Source organism: Garra rufa, chromosome 11, assembly GCF_049309525.1.
Source record: "Garra rufa chromosome 11, GarRuf1.0, whole genome shotgun sequence".
Lineage (NCBI taxonomy): Eukaryota > Metazoa > Chordata > Actinopteri > Cypriniformes > Cyprinidae > Garra > Garra rufa.
The window spans coordinates 48,136,668-48,152,952 of NC_133371.1; the positions used below are offsets into that span (position 1 = coordinate 48,136,668).

General features: G+C 30.6%; 1 protein-coding gene across 1 annotated transcript in view; it reads right to left on the reverse strand.

Moving 5' to 3' along the window:
- Positions 1–5,098: 5,098 nt before the first annotated feature.
- LOC141345405 (semaphorin-7A-like) overlaps positions 5,099–16,285 on the reverse strand; it is a 32,329-nt gene continuing 21,142 nt past the window's right edge. The window contains exon 13 of the mRNA XM_073850256.1: positions 5,099–5,332. Coding sequence (XP_073706357.1) covers positions 5,099–5,332 — 234 coding nt within the window. The remainder of the gene's footprint in view (positions 5,333–16,285) is intronic.

A 16,285-nucleotide genomic window follows, 5' to 3' on the forward strand; every position in this document is an offset into this window, starting at 1 on the left:
ACCTCGTTCACCAATCACAAGACGGTCTCACGTAAAAACCACAATCAATTCAACTTGTGTTTCCTGAACGACGTCTGGCGTGTTTTAGGAAAACGCTAAACACAATCAAAAACGTTCAGCCAAACGACGGGCAGGTTTTACAGAACTTGAAGACTTTTATTTTAGAGTGTGTCTTCTGATTATGTTTCGTGACTTTATCTTTTTCACTCAAGGTTTGTCGTTTTACACTCATACCTCAAACATACAGCGGCGTTCCAGGAACGTCTTTTACCTCAGGATCTGTAGTTTAGGCTTTCTCTGAATGAGTTGTTATTTTTTGTAGAATCGTCAGGAGTAGAAACCCTGACGTGGTTTTAGGACGGGACCTCACTGATTTTCTTCTATGCATCGGCCTCCCTGGCCGCCCGTCTGGACTCTGAAACTTATGATGTTTTGGGGAATTTATCGGCAGTTGATGATTTCAGAGCCAGTCTGTTTCCAAGAACAACCTTCAAATACCTCAGAAACCGGCTGAATGTCTCGGTAGATGTTTGAACGAGCGATCGGTCCTCAATGGGATCTGCGAAAATTTGTAAAAGGGTTAAAAACATGGGTGAATCTTATGAAAATCTAAAGAAAATATATATGCATTTGCTTTTCTAATAATTTAAGTGTATGTGTGTGTGTGTGTGTGTGTGTGTGTGTGTGTATATATATATATATATATATATATATATATATATATATATATATATATTGCATGCATATTTTATATTTTATTTTTTAGATTTTAATAATTGAACATGAAAGTGAATATAAACGTGAATCTCACTTGTAAGAAAAATAAGAAATTTTGCATTCATACATATATGTGACCCTGGACCACAAAACCAGTCTTAAGTCGCTGGGGTATGTTTGTAGCAATGGCCAAAAATGCATTGCATGGGTCAAAATTATAATTTTTTATTTTATGCCAAAAATCATTAGGAAATTAAGGAAAGATCATGTTCCATGAAGAGTTTTTGTAAATTTCCTACTGTAAATATATCAGAATGTAATTTTTGATTAGTAATATGCATAAGAACTTAATTTGGACAACTTTAAAGGTGATTTTCTCAATATTTAGATATTTTGCACCCTCAGATTCCAGATTTTCAAATAGATGTATCTCGGCCAAATATTGTCCTATCCTAACAAACCATACGTCAATAGAAAGCTTATTTATTGAGCTTTCATATGATATATACATCTCAGTTTTGTAAAATTTAACCTTATGACTGGTTTTGTGGTCCAGGGTCACATATATGCACACAGTGGCGTAGCAAGTCAGCCCAAATGCAAAAAATTTGGCTCCAACTCTTTTAACTTGTTGATTTTTCTTAAGTACATAACATTACGTGAGTATTCACAAGCTGTTTTATTTACGGTGCTTATATAAATGCTTGGAAATCATATTTAACTCTTTCAGGTCTATTCATTATTTGTAGCAGGGAAGTCTCAGCCTATAAATTCGGTCAGTTTTATGATAAAATACAAATAGTAAATGTGTTTTTACGCTCTTTAATTTGTAGTGAGATAACTATATTCGCCTCAGATCAAGTGGCATGTGAATGAATGATCTTTTCCTTTTTAACATTTGCAGCATGAAATAAACGTGAAAAATATTTGAATGCAAAAAACGTCAATAAAACATCTTGTGAATAAGTCTTAATAATAGTAAGATAACATTTAGCCTACCTCAGAAAAGCCAACAAGCCTATAACTTTGCCAACATTGTTTTATTTTTCTCATAAATCGGCCAGTTAACTGAGTTGAAGCCGTTTTAATTGCCGTTTTTCATGTTAAATGTAAAGACAAGTTTGATGCCACAGACTTGTTTTGAGCAGAATATTCAAATTAACTTTACGCAATATAACATGATTTTGTTACATGAATTATTTAGTTTTAGTAAATTAAAGTAGTCATTTAAAGCATTCTATAGATATGTCTATGAGGCAAATATTCGCTGAGTTTCTGATCATTTTGCGCTGCTCCTCAAGACAGAGATGGGAATACGTGCATTTGTTTTTTTAGCTATTTTACAAAAGCACAACGTTTTGTTGATATTGTCAGTGCACAGATAAAAGTGGACCTTTTGCATTTTCCGAATGATCTATTACTCTTACTTTTATAAGCAAAATGATGGCGTATTTTAGGTTTCCACTGTTATTAAGAAAAAAATAAGTAATTGCGCTAGTGCTGCCATGTCCTGCAAAGCGTGCTTTAGCTTTCACTCTCCGCACAAACGATTGGATGTATCTAGGTTAAATGTGAAAATTACTATTGTGAAATGCATCCAGTTTTATGTCTATAGATTTTATTTTAGGCAAGGCATTGTCGCTGGCCGCTTGGTCGTTACTTTAAAAAACAAAAGCTTGAATTTAACAAACAGAAAATGTTCCAAACATATTTCTAAATTAACTTAATAAAAAAACGAAATGAAATCTAATCACTTTGCCATTAAAACCCAAAACTACGCCCCTGTATGCACATATTTGCATACATATTTTGTATTTTAATTTTTAGATTTTAATAAATGTATGTAAGCAAATTATATGCACTTATATATGCAATCTACAGAATTGGTCCAAAGAGTTGTAAACATCCTGAAAAAAATATTTTTCACCAATAATTCATTTGTATGCAAATTATATGATATCCAAGTTAATTCTCATATTGTATTTTCAGAAAGTTTTGGAATATTTGTCCTCTCCTACATCTGTCACTACCGAAACACAGTAATAATAATAATTTAATTAGAAGGGTTATATTGACCTATTAAGATTTTGCTTACATATAGATTGTAAATAATATTTTTTTCTATTATATTAACATATTTTCAAAGGTGAATCCATAACATAATCCATTACATTTTAACAATATTTCAAGTGTAATTTATGAGATTTGCTGTATTTTGAATGCATTTTTTTTTGATCATACTGATTTCAGAGTTAAGGATACATTAGTTTGAATCTACATTGAACCAAAAAGTATCATAACATATTAGTTGATAATTCTTTATTTTTGACAAAACATTCAATGCTTTGGTAGCGACTGCATCTCATTACAGAATTTTAACTCTACTAAAACATACTCAAATACAGAAAAAAAAAATTGCATAACTGTATTAATTTTATTTTTGTTATTTCCCCCAAATATGAGGATTATGTGTTCCCTTTTCCCATTTTGCTTGTGACTGTTTTGGTAGTGACAATTCTATGGGATAACACCCAAAAAGCAAAGATGTTACTTCTGAAACTCTACCAAATATTTTCTTAGTGATTTTTTTAATAGAGACAATTTTAGCTACTTTTGAAGCTATCTTAAAGATGCTTATCAGCACATGGTTAGCTCAGCCCGATTCTGAACACTTGTATACATATACAAACAAAATGTTGAATAACTCCCAAAAAACTGCTGAATTGCAGAAAAAAAGATGTTCGTTAATGACGTTCCTTAAAGTTACATACAGACTTTTGAACACATTTATATCCTACTCAAACCTTGTAGCTATGAGAGAGAGGGATACAGACATATTGCCTGATCATAAATGTATGGGTTTAGTTCAAATCAGTCTCGGCAAATAGACTAAAACATACACTGTTTCGGTGGTGACATGAAAAATGTGGGACACAAAGAAAATCTCAAATAAATATTGCTTTTGAACTTGGACTTTTTAAAAGAATCAAAAAGATACATTTTAAAAACAACAATGGATTTATTTCAATATCAGTTTCATAAGTTGAAATGTAGGGGTTAGGGTTCAAGACAGTCACCTTCCATTTGAAAATATCCAATAATTTATGCTTTTGCATATGTTTTATTCTTACTAATATTTTAAATGTGTCCCTGGACCACAAAACCAGTCTTAAATCACTGGGGTATATTTGTAGCAATAGCCAAAAATACATTGTATGGGTCAAAATTATTGATTTTATGTCAAAAATCATTAGGAAATTAAGTAAAGATCATGTTCCATGAAGATTTTTTGTCAAATTCCTACTGTAAACCTATCAAAATGTAATTTTTGATTAGTAAAATGCATTAAGAACTTAATTTGGACAACTTTAAAGGTGATTTTCTCAGTATTTTGATTTTTTGCTCCCTTAGATTTCAGATTTTCAAATAGATGTATCTTGGTCAAATATTGTCCTATCCTAACAAACCATACATCAATATAAAGCTTATTTATTGAGTATGTATATGTATATATCTCAGTTTTGTCAAATTTAACCTTATGACTGGTTTTGTGGTCCAGGGTCACATATTATTGTGGGTTTCAATAGATAGTAGAAGGATCTTAATAAACATCTAAGATTTGAAAACGCTTTTTAAATGTGTTTTGTTTTTTGTTTGTATTTTTTTTTTTGATTGTGGGACAGCAGTTTGCACCAATTCTGTAGAATGGCCCATATAAACAGTTTTATTAAAATAATTTTTTTCCTTTTTTTTCATAAATATATGCACGTATGTTAAAAATATATAATTATTATAATATAATTTCTTCAAAATATAATTTTTACAGATTTCCCTTTGTTAATTTGGGATTAAAATGTCATATTTTCATGAGATTCACCCATGAGCGTTGTGATGAAGTTTTCAGCATGCAATCATTCCAGACGTCTGGATCTCCGCTCGACCATCATCCTCTTTCATCCACACTGACGCTTCAGGGCCTGATGTTTTTGTCTCAGATTTGTGCTTTCCGTAGCAGGAAGGCGTCTCTCTCAGGAAGTACTGTGATGTTTTTAAGTGAACTCTCATTGTTTTTAAGATGATGTAAATGGATAATCAGTGGTGAAGTACCTCAAGACTCTGCTGTGGAGATTTACACTACGTACCTCGTGCTGCCGCGAACGCTCCCGTTCCTGTGCAGAATCCGGAATGCTGGACGTGAATCCCTCGAGCTGGACTTTCCTTTCTCTTCGTGTCTTTCTCGTGTGGGCGAAACCAAACGTGAACTCTTGCATTTGTACAATCAGGTGGCCAAACCTGCTCAGCTTAACCAAATCAAACTGCCTTCAGCTGCTGCACAGCTACGTACCAAAGACCAGACGACCTCAGGCTCACAGGTCAAAGGTCACCGCGATGCTGTTTTGGTGTCAGGGGCGCTTGTCTGATGAAACGGGTCTGTATCGTTGTGATAAAGGTCAGGTGGGTCACACATCTCTCTCTCTGGGTCAGATGTTTGGGTCTGGTCCGGATGAGGTTTGAAGGCCATATTGATGTGCTTTCTCTTCATTCTCAGGACTTTGATTCTTCTCTGTTCCAGCTCTGATCCTCCATGTTTGCTGCAGCTCTTCTTCTGTTTGAACTGGATTAAAAACCTTGTGCAGACTCTTTGTCCCAGTTTGCTATTTTTCTGTTTTTGTGACTGTGTCTAATGCATTCAAATGCAGGTTTTAGAGCTATTAAAGCTTTCCAGCATCCAGGAATCTCGTATCTTGTAATTCCAGCTTTTTTCTAACAATTTTAAGTTTTTCTCACAAATCAATATTTTTTCTTGCTATTCTGAGAAATACTGTGAAATACAAACTCATAACTGCAAGATATTGCAAAAATCATTAGGATATTAAGTAAAGAGCATGTCCCATGAACTTTTTTTGACTAGAAATATTTTTTCTTTATTGCAAATGTATATATTACAATAATGAAAATGTAACACAGGGCATACGGACAGCATCACATAAAATATATTACACAAATTGAAAGGGAGGGAAAAAAAACTATTAATAGCCTATGCATTGCTAAGAACTTAATTTGGACAAATTAAAAGGCAATTTTCTCAATATTTTAATTTTTTTGCACCCTCAGATTCCAGATTTTCAAATAGTTGTATCTCAGCCAAATATTGTCCTATCCTTACAAACCATACATCAATGAAAGGCTTATTGTTTTCTGAAAATCACACTTATGACTGGTTTTGTGGCCCAGAGTCACATTTGGTTTCTTCAGTCTTGAGGATTAAAGTAGAAACTGTATTCCAAACTAAAAGAACTTGCTCCGGGAACGCTTTCTCCAGTCAACGTCAAGGTCACGTGATGAACGTAACCGTGCGCTCCTACGTACACATTCAGTAGTTCCTGTCAAGTTTATTTAAATTTTCAGGAGATAAAGTATTAGTAACACTGTCTAAAAAAACAGAACAAAAAAAATCACGTAATCTAAAAGTAAATTAACCGTTATTGTACACCATTTAACGAACGTCCTAAATAGAGTTGCGTGGTCACGTGATATCGCGGCAGATTTTCCGCGGTAAATTAGTCGAGTTCCTTCAGCTGATGAGCTTCAAAAAGGTAGGACTATAGGATATTTCATAAAGAGTGTGTATGTTTTGAGATTTAGATGTACAGTGACCAAAATACTTGATTTAGATTGTTATCGCTGTGGTTTTGCGTTGGTTTGCGCGCCGAAAACCGTTATTTGCGCACGCTAAAATAAAAGTCCTCAGAAAAGAAAAATATATATAATAATATATTCTCAAAATTTGTGTTAATTTTATAGTCTGAGATATAAACGATGATTACCTCTGCCGAAATACCAGAAAACACTTTCGAGACACTGCAGGTGAATAGGGTAAAAAAATTCACTAATAGTTATCAACTTACTTACTCAGTTGATTGATTAACATTGATAATTGCAAACATGTTTTGTATTACAAGTTTTCTAAAATGTCAGGTTTAAATTAGGTTGCAAATTAGGCATTATTTAATGAAATATGTGATCATTTGCATACATTTCTAGTACAAAAATCTAAACACTGGATGAAGTCAGTTTCAAAATTCTTGATTTTCTTTTTTGACATATTAGAATCAAATGTTTTTACTGAGGGGATTTGGGGTATTTAATTTTGTCACTCCATAATTCAGAAAAAAACAGACAGAAAACAATTTTATTTTTTTTATTTTTTTTACAAATTTTTTGGGAAAAAAATGTTGTATATAACCAGGTTAATTCTATATAAACAAATGCCTCTGCAAAAAATCTTCAGAATATAGACAGGAATACAAATGTAAAGTTTGGTGTGTGTAAGTGCTGCTGAAGTGGAGATTTAGGAGAAAAAACTCGTGGCCTTTAAAATCTGTATTGCAATTGGAGTCTATTGACACAAACAGATAAAGTGCTAGAAAATAAACACTTAACAGTGTCTTTTGTAAGTTGTCTTTCCACTAGTCTGAAAAAACACTGGAACACCAAAAAGCCCAAAATCTCAAACTTGACAGGTGCATGAAAAAACAGTTTTTGCCTTCAGTGTCTGCCCTTAGCATCTCTGAGATTTACATTTTATAACGTGATGAATGTTGGGCATTGTGCTTGCAAATATTTGTTTATATTTCAGTCTTAGTTATTGTCAGCTAGACCATAGATATAAATACATATATCCATAAGCTAAACTTCCTCATGCCGTTCATATGGAAACTCGTGTGTATCTTTCAGGTCACCTTAACTACTTCACCACGAGGTGGCGCTCATGCACAGAGTAAAATTGACACATGCTGTAAATATTGTATATATAAATTGCTCAATTTTTATTTTGTTCTTAATATACTGAAAAATACTCTTTAGACTACTTTGTAAGATAATTTTAAGAACATCCAAGTTAACATTTTCCTATTTAATACTCAAAAGCTGCTTTGACCCAATCTTTATTGTTAAAAGCACTATATAAATAAAGCTGATTTCAACTGTGCTATTTTGGGACAACATAGATTTGAACTAAAATGCACTTTTAATATACTATCTCTGTCTTAAAAATATAGCCTGTTTAGCTGTAGTACATTTGAACCAATCATACACTGGTTCACACTCAAGAATACAAGTGGTAAATAAATATATATATTTTTAAAAGCACATTTTAGTTCATATTCATAGTGTCTCAAGACTACACTTAGATGTTTTTAAGATTATCTTCAGAAGTGCAATTTTTTTTCATCTGGGTTTGTATGAAAGTGTTGCTTTTTAGAGTATATTTGAAGTTGTGTAGCTGTAGTCTTTATTTATTGTATTTTTTTTTTTATTTGGAGTAAATTTGTAAATCTTAAAACTCTTGTGTTGATGTTTGTTAGGTTTTTAGCTGCAGTTATCAAATACCTTAACTCTTGTCTGTTTTCCTGGTTTAAGTTTGATAAATCTTTATTGGGTTTTGTGCATGTCGTTTCAATAAAAGGTACATTCAGGAGAATGTGATGTGAATACTTGTTTGTGCTGGATGTATTTTAAAGTGCAGCACTTTACTATAAAAACAAGGTAAATGTTTGGCATTGCATTTGTCAGCAGGAAACTATAATACATGATTCTCAAGGCTAAAAACATGTTGAGATAAAGCTTTCATTTTTTCTTCATCTGATCTTGGTTTTATTCGGTACAGTTTTCAGCTTTTTTCAATTTTAGAAATTGATTGAATGCTGATTTATCAATGTTGGAAACTGGCTGCTTTTTTTGGAACCTGTGTTTTTTTTTTTTTCAGGATTCTTTGATAAAACATTAAAAAGAACAGCATTTATTTATAATAGAAAACTTTTGTAACAATAAAACACCTCGTTCAAAGTTTGGAGTCAGTACATTTTCTTTCTCTCTCTGAAAGAAATGAATACTATTAATTCAGCTAGGATGTGTTAAATTGTTCAAAAGTGATAGTGAAGACTTATTGCTAGAATATATTTTTTATTTTGAATAAATGCTGTTCTTTTTAACTTTTTATTCATCAAAGAATCCTGGAAAAAGTATCACAGGTTCCAAAAAAATATTAAGCAGCACAACCGTTTCCAACGTTGATAATAAAAGTAATAAATCAGTATATGAATGATTTCTGAAGGATCATGTGACACTGAAGACTGGAGTAATGGCTGATGAAAATTTCATCTTTGCATCACAGAAATAAATTATATTTAAACTATATTAAAATAAAAAACTGTTATTTTGAATTGCAATAATATTTCATAATATTAATTATTATTATTATTTTTTTTTTTTGGTCAAATAAATAGAACTTAGATAAGCATAAGAGACCTTAACTGATCCCAAAATTTTGAGTGGCTGTGTATGCATATAATAATGGCTAATGAAAAATCAGCTTTGCGTCACAGAAATAAATTATATTTTAAAGTATATAAAATTTAAAAAAAAAAGTTATTTTGAATTGCAATAATATTTCAGAATATTAATGGTTTTTTATTAACATTTTTGATGAAATAAATGAAACTTTGATAAACATATGAGACTTTTATTAATCCTGAACTTTTGAGTGGCTGTGTATGCATATAATAATGGCTAATGAAAAATCAGTTTTGCATCACAGAAATAAATTGTATTTTAAAGTATATTAAAATAAAACACTGTTATTTTGAATTGCAATACATTTTCATAATATTAATTATTTTTTCTATCAAATAAATGGAACTTTAATGAGTATAAGAGACTTTTACTGGACCCAAATATTTCATCTCTCTGATGCATTTAAGGTTATTTGATAGGTAAATCAGTTCATAAATCCGGCCCCTAGTGTGAGAAAATGTAAAACTGCTAAAGCGTGATGGGAAGTTTACTCTGTTTTACACACAAACGTAGAATATAAACTATCCATTGTGTTTTTTATGGTCACTGTCATGTTTTGGGTTAAGGCGAGACGCTGCAGGTGAATAGGGTAAAAAAAATGAACTAATAGTTATCACCTTACTAACTCAGTCGATTGATTACATTGATAATTCCAAACATGTTTTGTATTACAAGTTTTCTAAAATGTTAAGTTTAAATATGCAAATGAGCATTATTTAATGAAATATGCGCTAATTTGCATACATTTCTAGTACAACAATTTTAATACTGGATGAAGTCAGTTTCAAAATTCTTGTTTATTTATTTTCTTGACATATTAGAGTTAAAAGATTTTACAGAGAAAATTTTGGATATCTCATATTGTCACGCCATAATTCAGAAAAAAAAATTAGAACAGACAGGAAACACTTTTTTTTTACCATTTTGGGGGCGAGGGGGGATTGTATAAAATAAAGCAAATCATAAATGAACAAATCCCTCTGTAAAAACCTTCAGAATATAGACAGGAATAAAAATGTCAAGTTTGGTGTGTGTAAGTGCTACTGAAGTGGAGATTTACGGCTCAGAGTTTTGAGAAAACAGCCTTTAAAAATCTATATTGTAATAGAAATCTACTGACTAGTGCTATAAAAGAAACACTTAACAGTGTCTTTTAGATGTTTTCTTTCCACTAGTCTGAAAAAACACTTTATGAAAAAACAAAAAGCCCAAAATCTCAAACTTGACAGGTGCATGAAAAAACAGCATTTTTTCTTCAGTGTCAAATTATTGCAAAAAAGGGAAACAAATCGAGTCTGAAACATTTCTGTGAACGTATAAACTTGCTAAACAGCTGATAGGCTTCCTCTGTACAGAACATGATTGGTGAAATAAGATTGAGATGCTGTTAGTCACATCCTGTGTGCTTCTGTTTCATGTACACACTGATTCAGACAGGTTGAAACAGTTTTGAAAACTCTTTATTCGGATACATTCCACAAGAATAAGTGTGTGAAAAGGTAAATCCACCAACGCTTGATCATGACATGGAAAGGCATTGGTTCCAGTATTCTGACCTTTACAGAGGTTAGAGATGGGTGTCAGATCCTCTATGGTGGGTGATCGCCCCTTCACTTCCTCTTCCCACAGAAGGACACTTACACCCATTTATTGCGAAATCAGTTATTTTTTCCATCGAGGTTGGAACATTGACAGATTTTAAAGGAAGTTCACAGTTTAATAAATACAAAAATATAAATCCGGAACAGAAAAAATAAACATTTGGCAAATTTTACACACACATTTCTATATATAAAGTTACCCGTCACACGTTCATATCTGCCATTCACGCATTTCCATGATATAAATAAATGGCTTGCAACACTTCATAGAAACATTCAAGCTATTACTGTACGAATAACTGAATAATCTTCACACTTATGGAGCGTCATAGTCTATACTCAGCTCTAAAAACTCATTGGTTATTCTGAAACAACACTGAATAAAAGTTTTCTTACTTAGATTTTGTCTCTTGTTTCCAGCCCAAATATCTAACAATTCTTAAATCAAAAAGGATTTTGTAGACAAGTTAAACTTTTCTCAAGTCAAAATGAAGTGTGTTAATAATCTGCCAATGGGGTAAGCAAAAAAAATAATTAAAAAAAAATCATATTTCAAACAGAAAACAAGATTATTTTTCTCTCCCCATTGGCAGATTATTTTGCTTGTTTCAAGAAAAAACGCACATAGTTTTGACTTTTTTTCTGAAAATAATTTTTACTTGTTTAGAAAATCCATCTTGATTTAAGAATTTTTTGATATTTTGGCTGGAAGCAAGACATCTAAGGAAAGCGTTTTTTGCAGTGTGAATAAATCAGTCAACAGTGCAAAAAATGCTTTTCTTATGTAGATGTTTTGTCTTGTTTTCAGCCAAAATATCTAAAATTTTAAATCAAGAAGGAATTTCTAGACAAGTAAAAATGTTCTTGTTTTCAGAAAAAAGTTCAAATGAAGTGAGTTTTTGCTTAGAACAAGTTAAATAATTTGCTAATCTAATCTAATTTCAAACATAAAACAAGATTTTTTTTTTTCTTACCCCACTGGCAGATTATTTAGCTTGTTTCAAGCAAAAATGCACCTAATTTTGACTTTTTTCTGAAAACAAAAAAATTATTTGTTCGCATCTAGAAAATCTGTCTTGATTTAAGAATTCAATTCGTTTTCAGAAAAAACAAGTCAAAATTAAGTGCGTTTTTGCATACCCCATTGGCAGAATTATTTTTTTTTTTTAAATCATGAGGAAGATAAATTGAGTTTGTGTCAATGTTTGACAAATCACATGACAAACACTGCTAATCATAATTAAAATATCTAAAAACAACGACAGCTCACATTAACGAGACCTACGATCAATCAGTTCTAGAAACAAATACAAATCTTGTGCTGAATGAAAGAAAACAAGCTGATAAAAAAAAGATTAACTCCACATTTAGATGATAATGTAGTATAATGAGAGATTAATACACTTTTTTTTTTTTTTTAAAGGCCAGTAATTTTTGAGCAGGGATAACAATGGGTCAAAGTCATTTCGTGTAGCTTAAGTGTCATTGATTGTAAAGAAAGATTCCCTTTAGCAACACTTCACAATTAAAGCATCTCACCTAGTGTTGAAAAAACACAGACCAAAAGTGTTGTGACACGGATTGTGAAATATTTCAGGAAGATTTTCAGAAACCACAGCGTGTCATAATCTTTAACGTACTCTTTCTTTACAATAATGACGTTTGATTTGATATTTCATTGTCTAATTTAAGAAATGTAAACATGAAGAAATAATAATGATGATCCTGACTGATCCAATAAAACTATATTTCTATCTATATTTCAAAATCATAAATGATAAATTATGTCTTAACACTAGTTCTCTAGAAATGAAAAGCACACAATGCTACATATGGTTCTACATTACATTCATTACATACATTAGCATTTGCACAACATTCAGACACATTTAGTTCATTCGTTCATCTTCTCATGTTAAAATAATTCAATACGGTAACTCTAAAATTACACAAGTATAAATCTAGGAATGATGCAGTCTTCCAAAAAAAAATTTTTTATTAAAATGATTAGTAAATTAGCAAATTTATTTTTGTCTAATAAAATAAATAACTTTCTAAAAATTGTCTATTTAATATGCATTTATTTTTGTTTACTAAAATTAACAGTCATTTCTAAAAAAAAATTGTCTTAAAATATGCATTTATTTTTATCTACTAAAATTTGATAAATTTGTTTCTAAAAATTGTCTATTAAAATATGAATTAATTTTTTCCTACTAAAATTTGTAATAAATTGGTTTCTAAAAATTGTCTATTAAAATATGAATTAATTTTTTCCTGCAAAATTTAATAAAATAGTTTCTAAAAAATTGTCTATTTAAATATGAATTAATTTTTTCCTGCTAAAATTTGTAATAAATTGGTTTCTAAAAATTGTCTATTAAAATATGAATTAATTTTTTCCTGCTAAAATTTGTAATGTTTTTTTTTGTCAAAAAATTGTCTATTAAAATATGAATTAATTTTTTCCTGCAAAATTTAATAAATTAGTTTCTAAAAATTGTCTATTAAAATATGAATGATTTTTTTTCTGCTAAAATTAGCAATAAATTGGTTTCTAAAAATTGTCTAAAATATGAATTTGTCTTCTAAAATTCTTAATTGGTTTCTAAAATTTGTCTATTAAAATATGAATTGAATTATGGCCACTAAAATTAATAAATTTGTTTCTAAAAAATTGTGTATTAAGATATGAATTTATTTTTGTCGACTAAACTGTTTAGACTCCTTAGACTTCTAGAAAATCACGAGGAAGATAAATTGAGATTGTGTCCAAATGTTTGACAAATCACATGAAAATAAACCTGCTGATTAAATGATCAATAAACACAACAATGACGTATTATCATCTCTCCACATCCTGAAAATGTGGAAACATCAGATCCAAACTAATCATCTCCCACATCAACCTCGTGTGTTTTCATACTCTTATGACTGATGACTAACTAAACCTTTATGGGAAGCTCTGCATTGCACATATACAGCAAACACCGAAAGTATTTACTATATTTCCTCATTGTTCCCAGTCCAATTATGAATGATTCTTCAGTGCAAGCTATTATAAAAAACGCTGCCTCTAAACCTTTAAAAGCTTACTCTAATTCCAAAATAAAAATTTCCTGATCATTTATCTAAGATGTTCATGTCTTTCTTTCTTTCTTTCTTTTTTTGAGGAAAACATTTCAGGATTTCTCTCCATATAGTGGACTTCTATGGTATAAGTTTGAACTTCCAAAATGTAGTTTAAATGCAGCTTCAATGGGGCTCTAAACGATCCCAGCAAGAGGAAGAAGAGTCTTATCAAGCAAAATGATCGGTTATTTTCTATAAAATGTGCATTTTATGTACTTTTTAACCTCAAATGCTCCCATCTCATTTTCTCCAACTTCAAAATCGCCCCACATCGCTGCAGAAGTACCAACCAAAGAAAATAAAACACCCTTTACAAAAAAAAAAAAAAAAGAGCTAAAACTGTGACGTAGGTTTGAAGTTTGAAGTTAAAAATGAGATGGGAGTTTTTAGATATACCCTAACTGTCTTAAACCGGAATAAACCGAGACAAGACTAGCATTTGAGGTTAAAAAGTGTATAAATATGAATTGTTTTAAGAAAATGACCAATTGTTTCACTGTATAAGACACTTATTCCTTGGTTTGGGATCATTTAGAGTTTTTTAAAGCTGCATTGAAGTCCGCTATATTGAGAAAAATCCAGGAATGCGTTGCAAAAATGCTTTTCTTCCATTTTTTTTTTTTTGTCTTGTTTCCAGCCAAAATATCTAAAAATTCTTAAAGACGGATTTTCTAGACGAGTAAAATTATTGTCTTGTTTTCAGAAATGAGTCAAAATTAAGTGCTTTTTTGCTTGAAACTAGATAAATAATCTTGTTTTCTGTTTGAAATAAGTTTTTTCTGCTTACCCCATTGGCAGATGACTTAGCTTGTTCTAAGCAAAAACTCATTGAACTTTGACATGTTTTTTATGAAAAAGACCATTTTTACTTGTCTAGAAAATCCTTCTTGATTTAAGATTTTCTTAGATATTTTGGCTGGAAACAAGACAAACAAGAAAAAGTCCCACCTGCGGCAAAAAAAAAAAAATCTTAATGTTTAACTTTTGAACCAAATCCAATTTGAATGCTTTGAAAAGTCTCTTTTCAGTGATATATCGCATTGTTGGTTTGGTTCAAACTGTCGTCTATTCAACCAATAAATATTTTTCTTTGGAAATGCGAACAATCACACAGTAAAAGTAAAGTGCGTCTTGCGTGCATGAAAACAAAAGCAAAAAACCACATTTGCATGACGGCATTCTTTGGAAAAGCACAGAAATACTCCCAAGAGAGCCCTTTGATATAACACAAGCCAAAAACAAGGATCAAACAGCAGTACATATCAGATAAAGCACTCGAGTTTAGGTTTTTGCATTGTAATATGCATTGTTAAGACCTTAATTTGGACAACTTTAAAGGTGATTTTCTCAGTATTTTGATTTTTTTTTTTTTTTTGCACCCTCAGATTCCAGATTTCAAATAGATAACTCGGCCAAATATTGTCCTATCCTAACAAACCATACATCAATAGAACGCTTACTTATTGAGCTTTCATATGATCTATATATCTCAGTTTTGTAAAATTGAACCTTATGACTGGTTTTGTGGTCCAGGGTCACATATTTGGTTGTTATATTATGTAACTAATTCTTTTATAGTTTGTAAAGATTATTTGCACTATTTATTATGTTTTTGTTTGTTTGTTGCACTCTGTATTTTTCTCTCATTTTTTTGTGTAGTTTGTGAATTATTTGGAATGTTTATATTTTTGTTGCACAAGACAATTTGTGCAATTGTTTTCACTACTTCCTACATTGTGTTTATTGTACATTCTCAGATTAAGAATATATTTATCTAAACACTGTTTCTGCTATGCATTTACTCCTGAAATGTTTTTGGACAGGTCTATATTGTCAATAAATTAAACAGGCCTGTTTTCCACTGAAAAGCGCCTATAGTAATATTGTAATATATGGCTATATCCTGCTTGGGGAATGTTATATAGACAACATTTAGTTTGGAAGTGTAAAACACCTAAATACACATTTCTAAAGAAGAAAAAAAATACAAACTTCAGGAGTTTTTGTTTGAGTACACAGTAAAAAACACCCAATTGTTGCTAGCGCATTTCCTAAAATTCTGGAAAATCACTCATTTTTAGAGAAAACAAAATCAAAATTGTAAACAAATATAAATCTGGGAATGATGCAGTCTTCTAAAATGTAAAAAAAAAAAAATTCTATTAAAATGATTTGTAAATTAGTTTTTGTTTTTAAATATGAATTTTTTTTGTCTTCTAAAATTAATTAGTTTCTAAAAATTGTTTATTGAAATGCATTTATTTTGTTGACTAAAATTAATAAATTACTTTCTAAAAGTTGTCTATTAAAATATTAATTTATTTTTGTCTATTAAAATGTTTAATAAATTGGTTTCCAAAAATTGTCTATTAAAATATGAATTCATTTTTGTCAACAGATTTTAAATAGATTGGTTTGTAAAAATGGTCTAAAATTTTTAATAATTTGGTTTGTAAATATGGTCCAAAATTTGTCTAAAT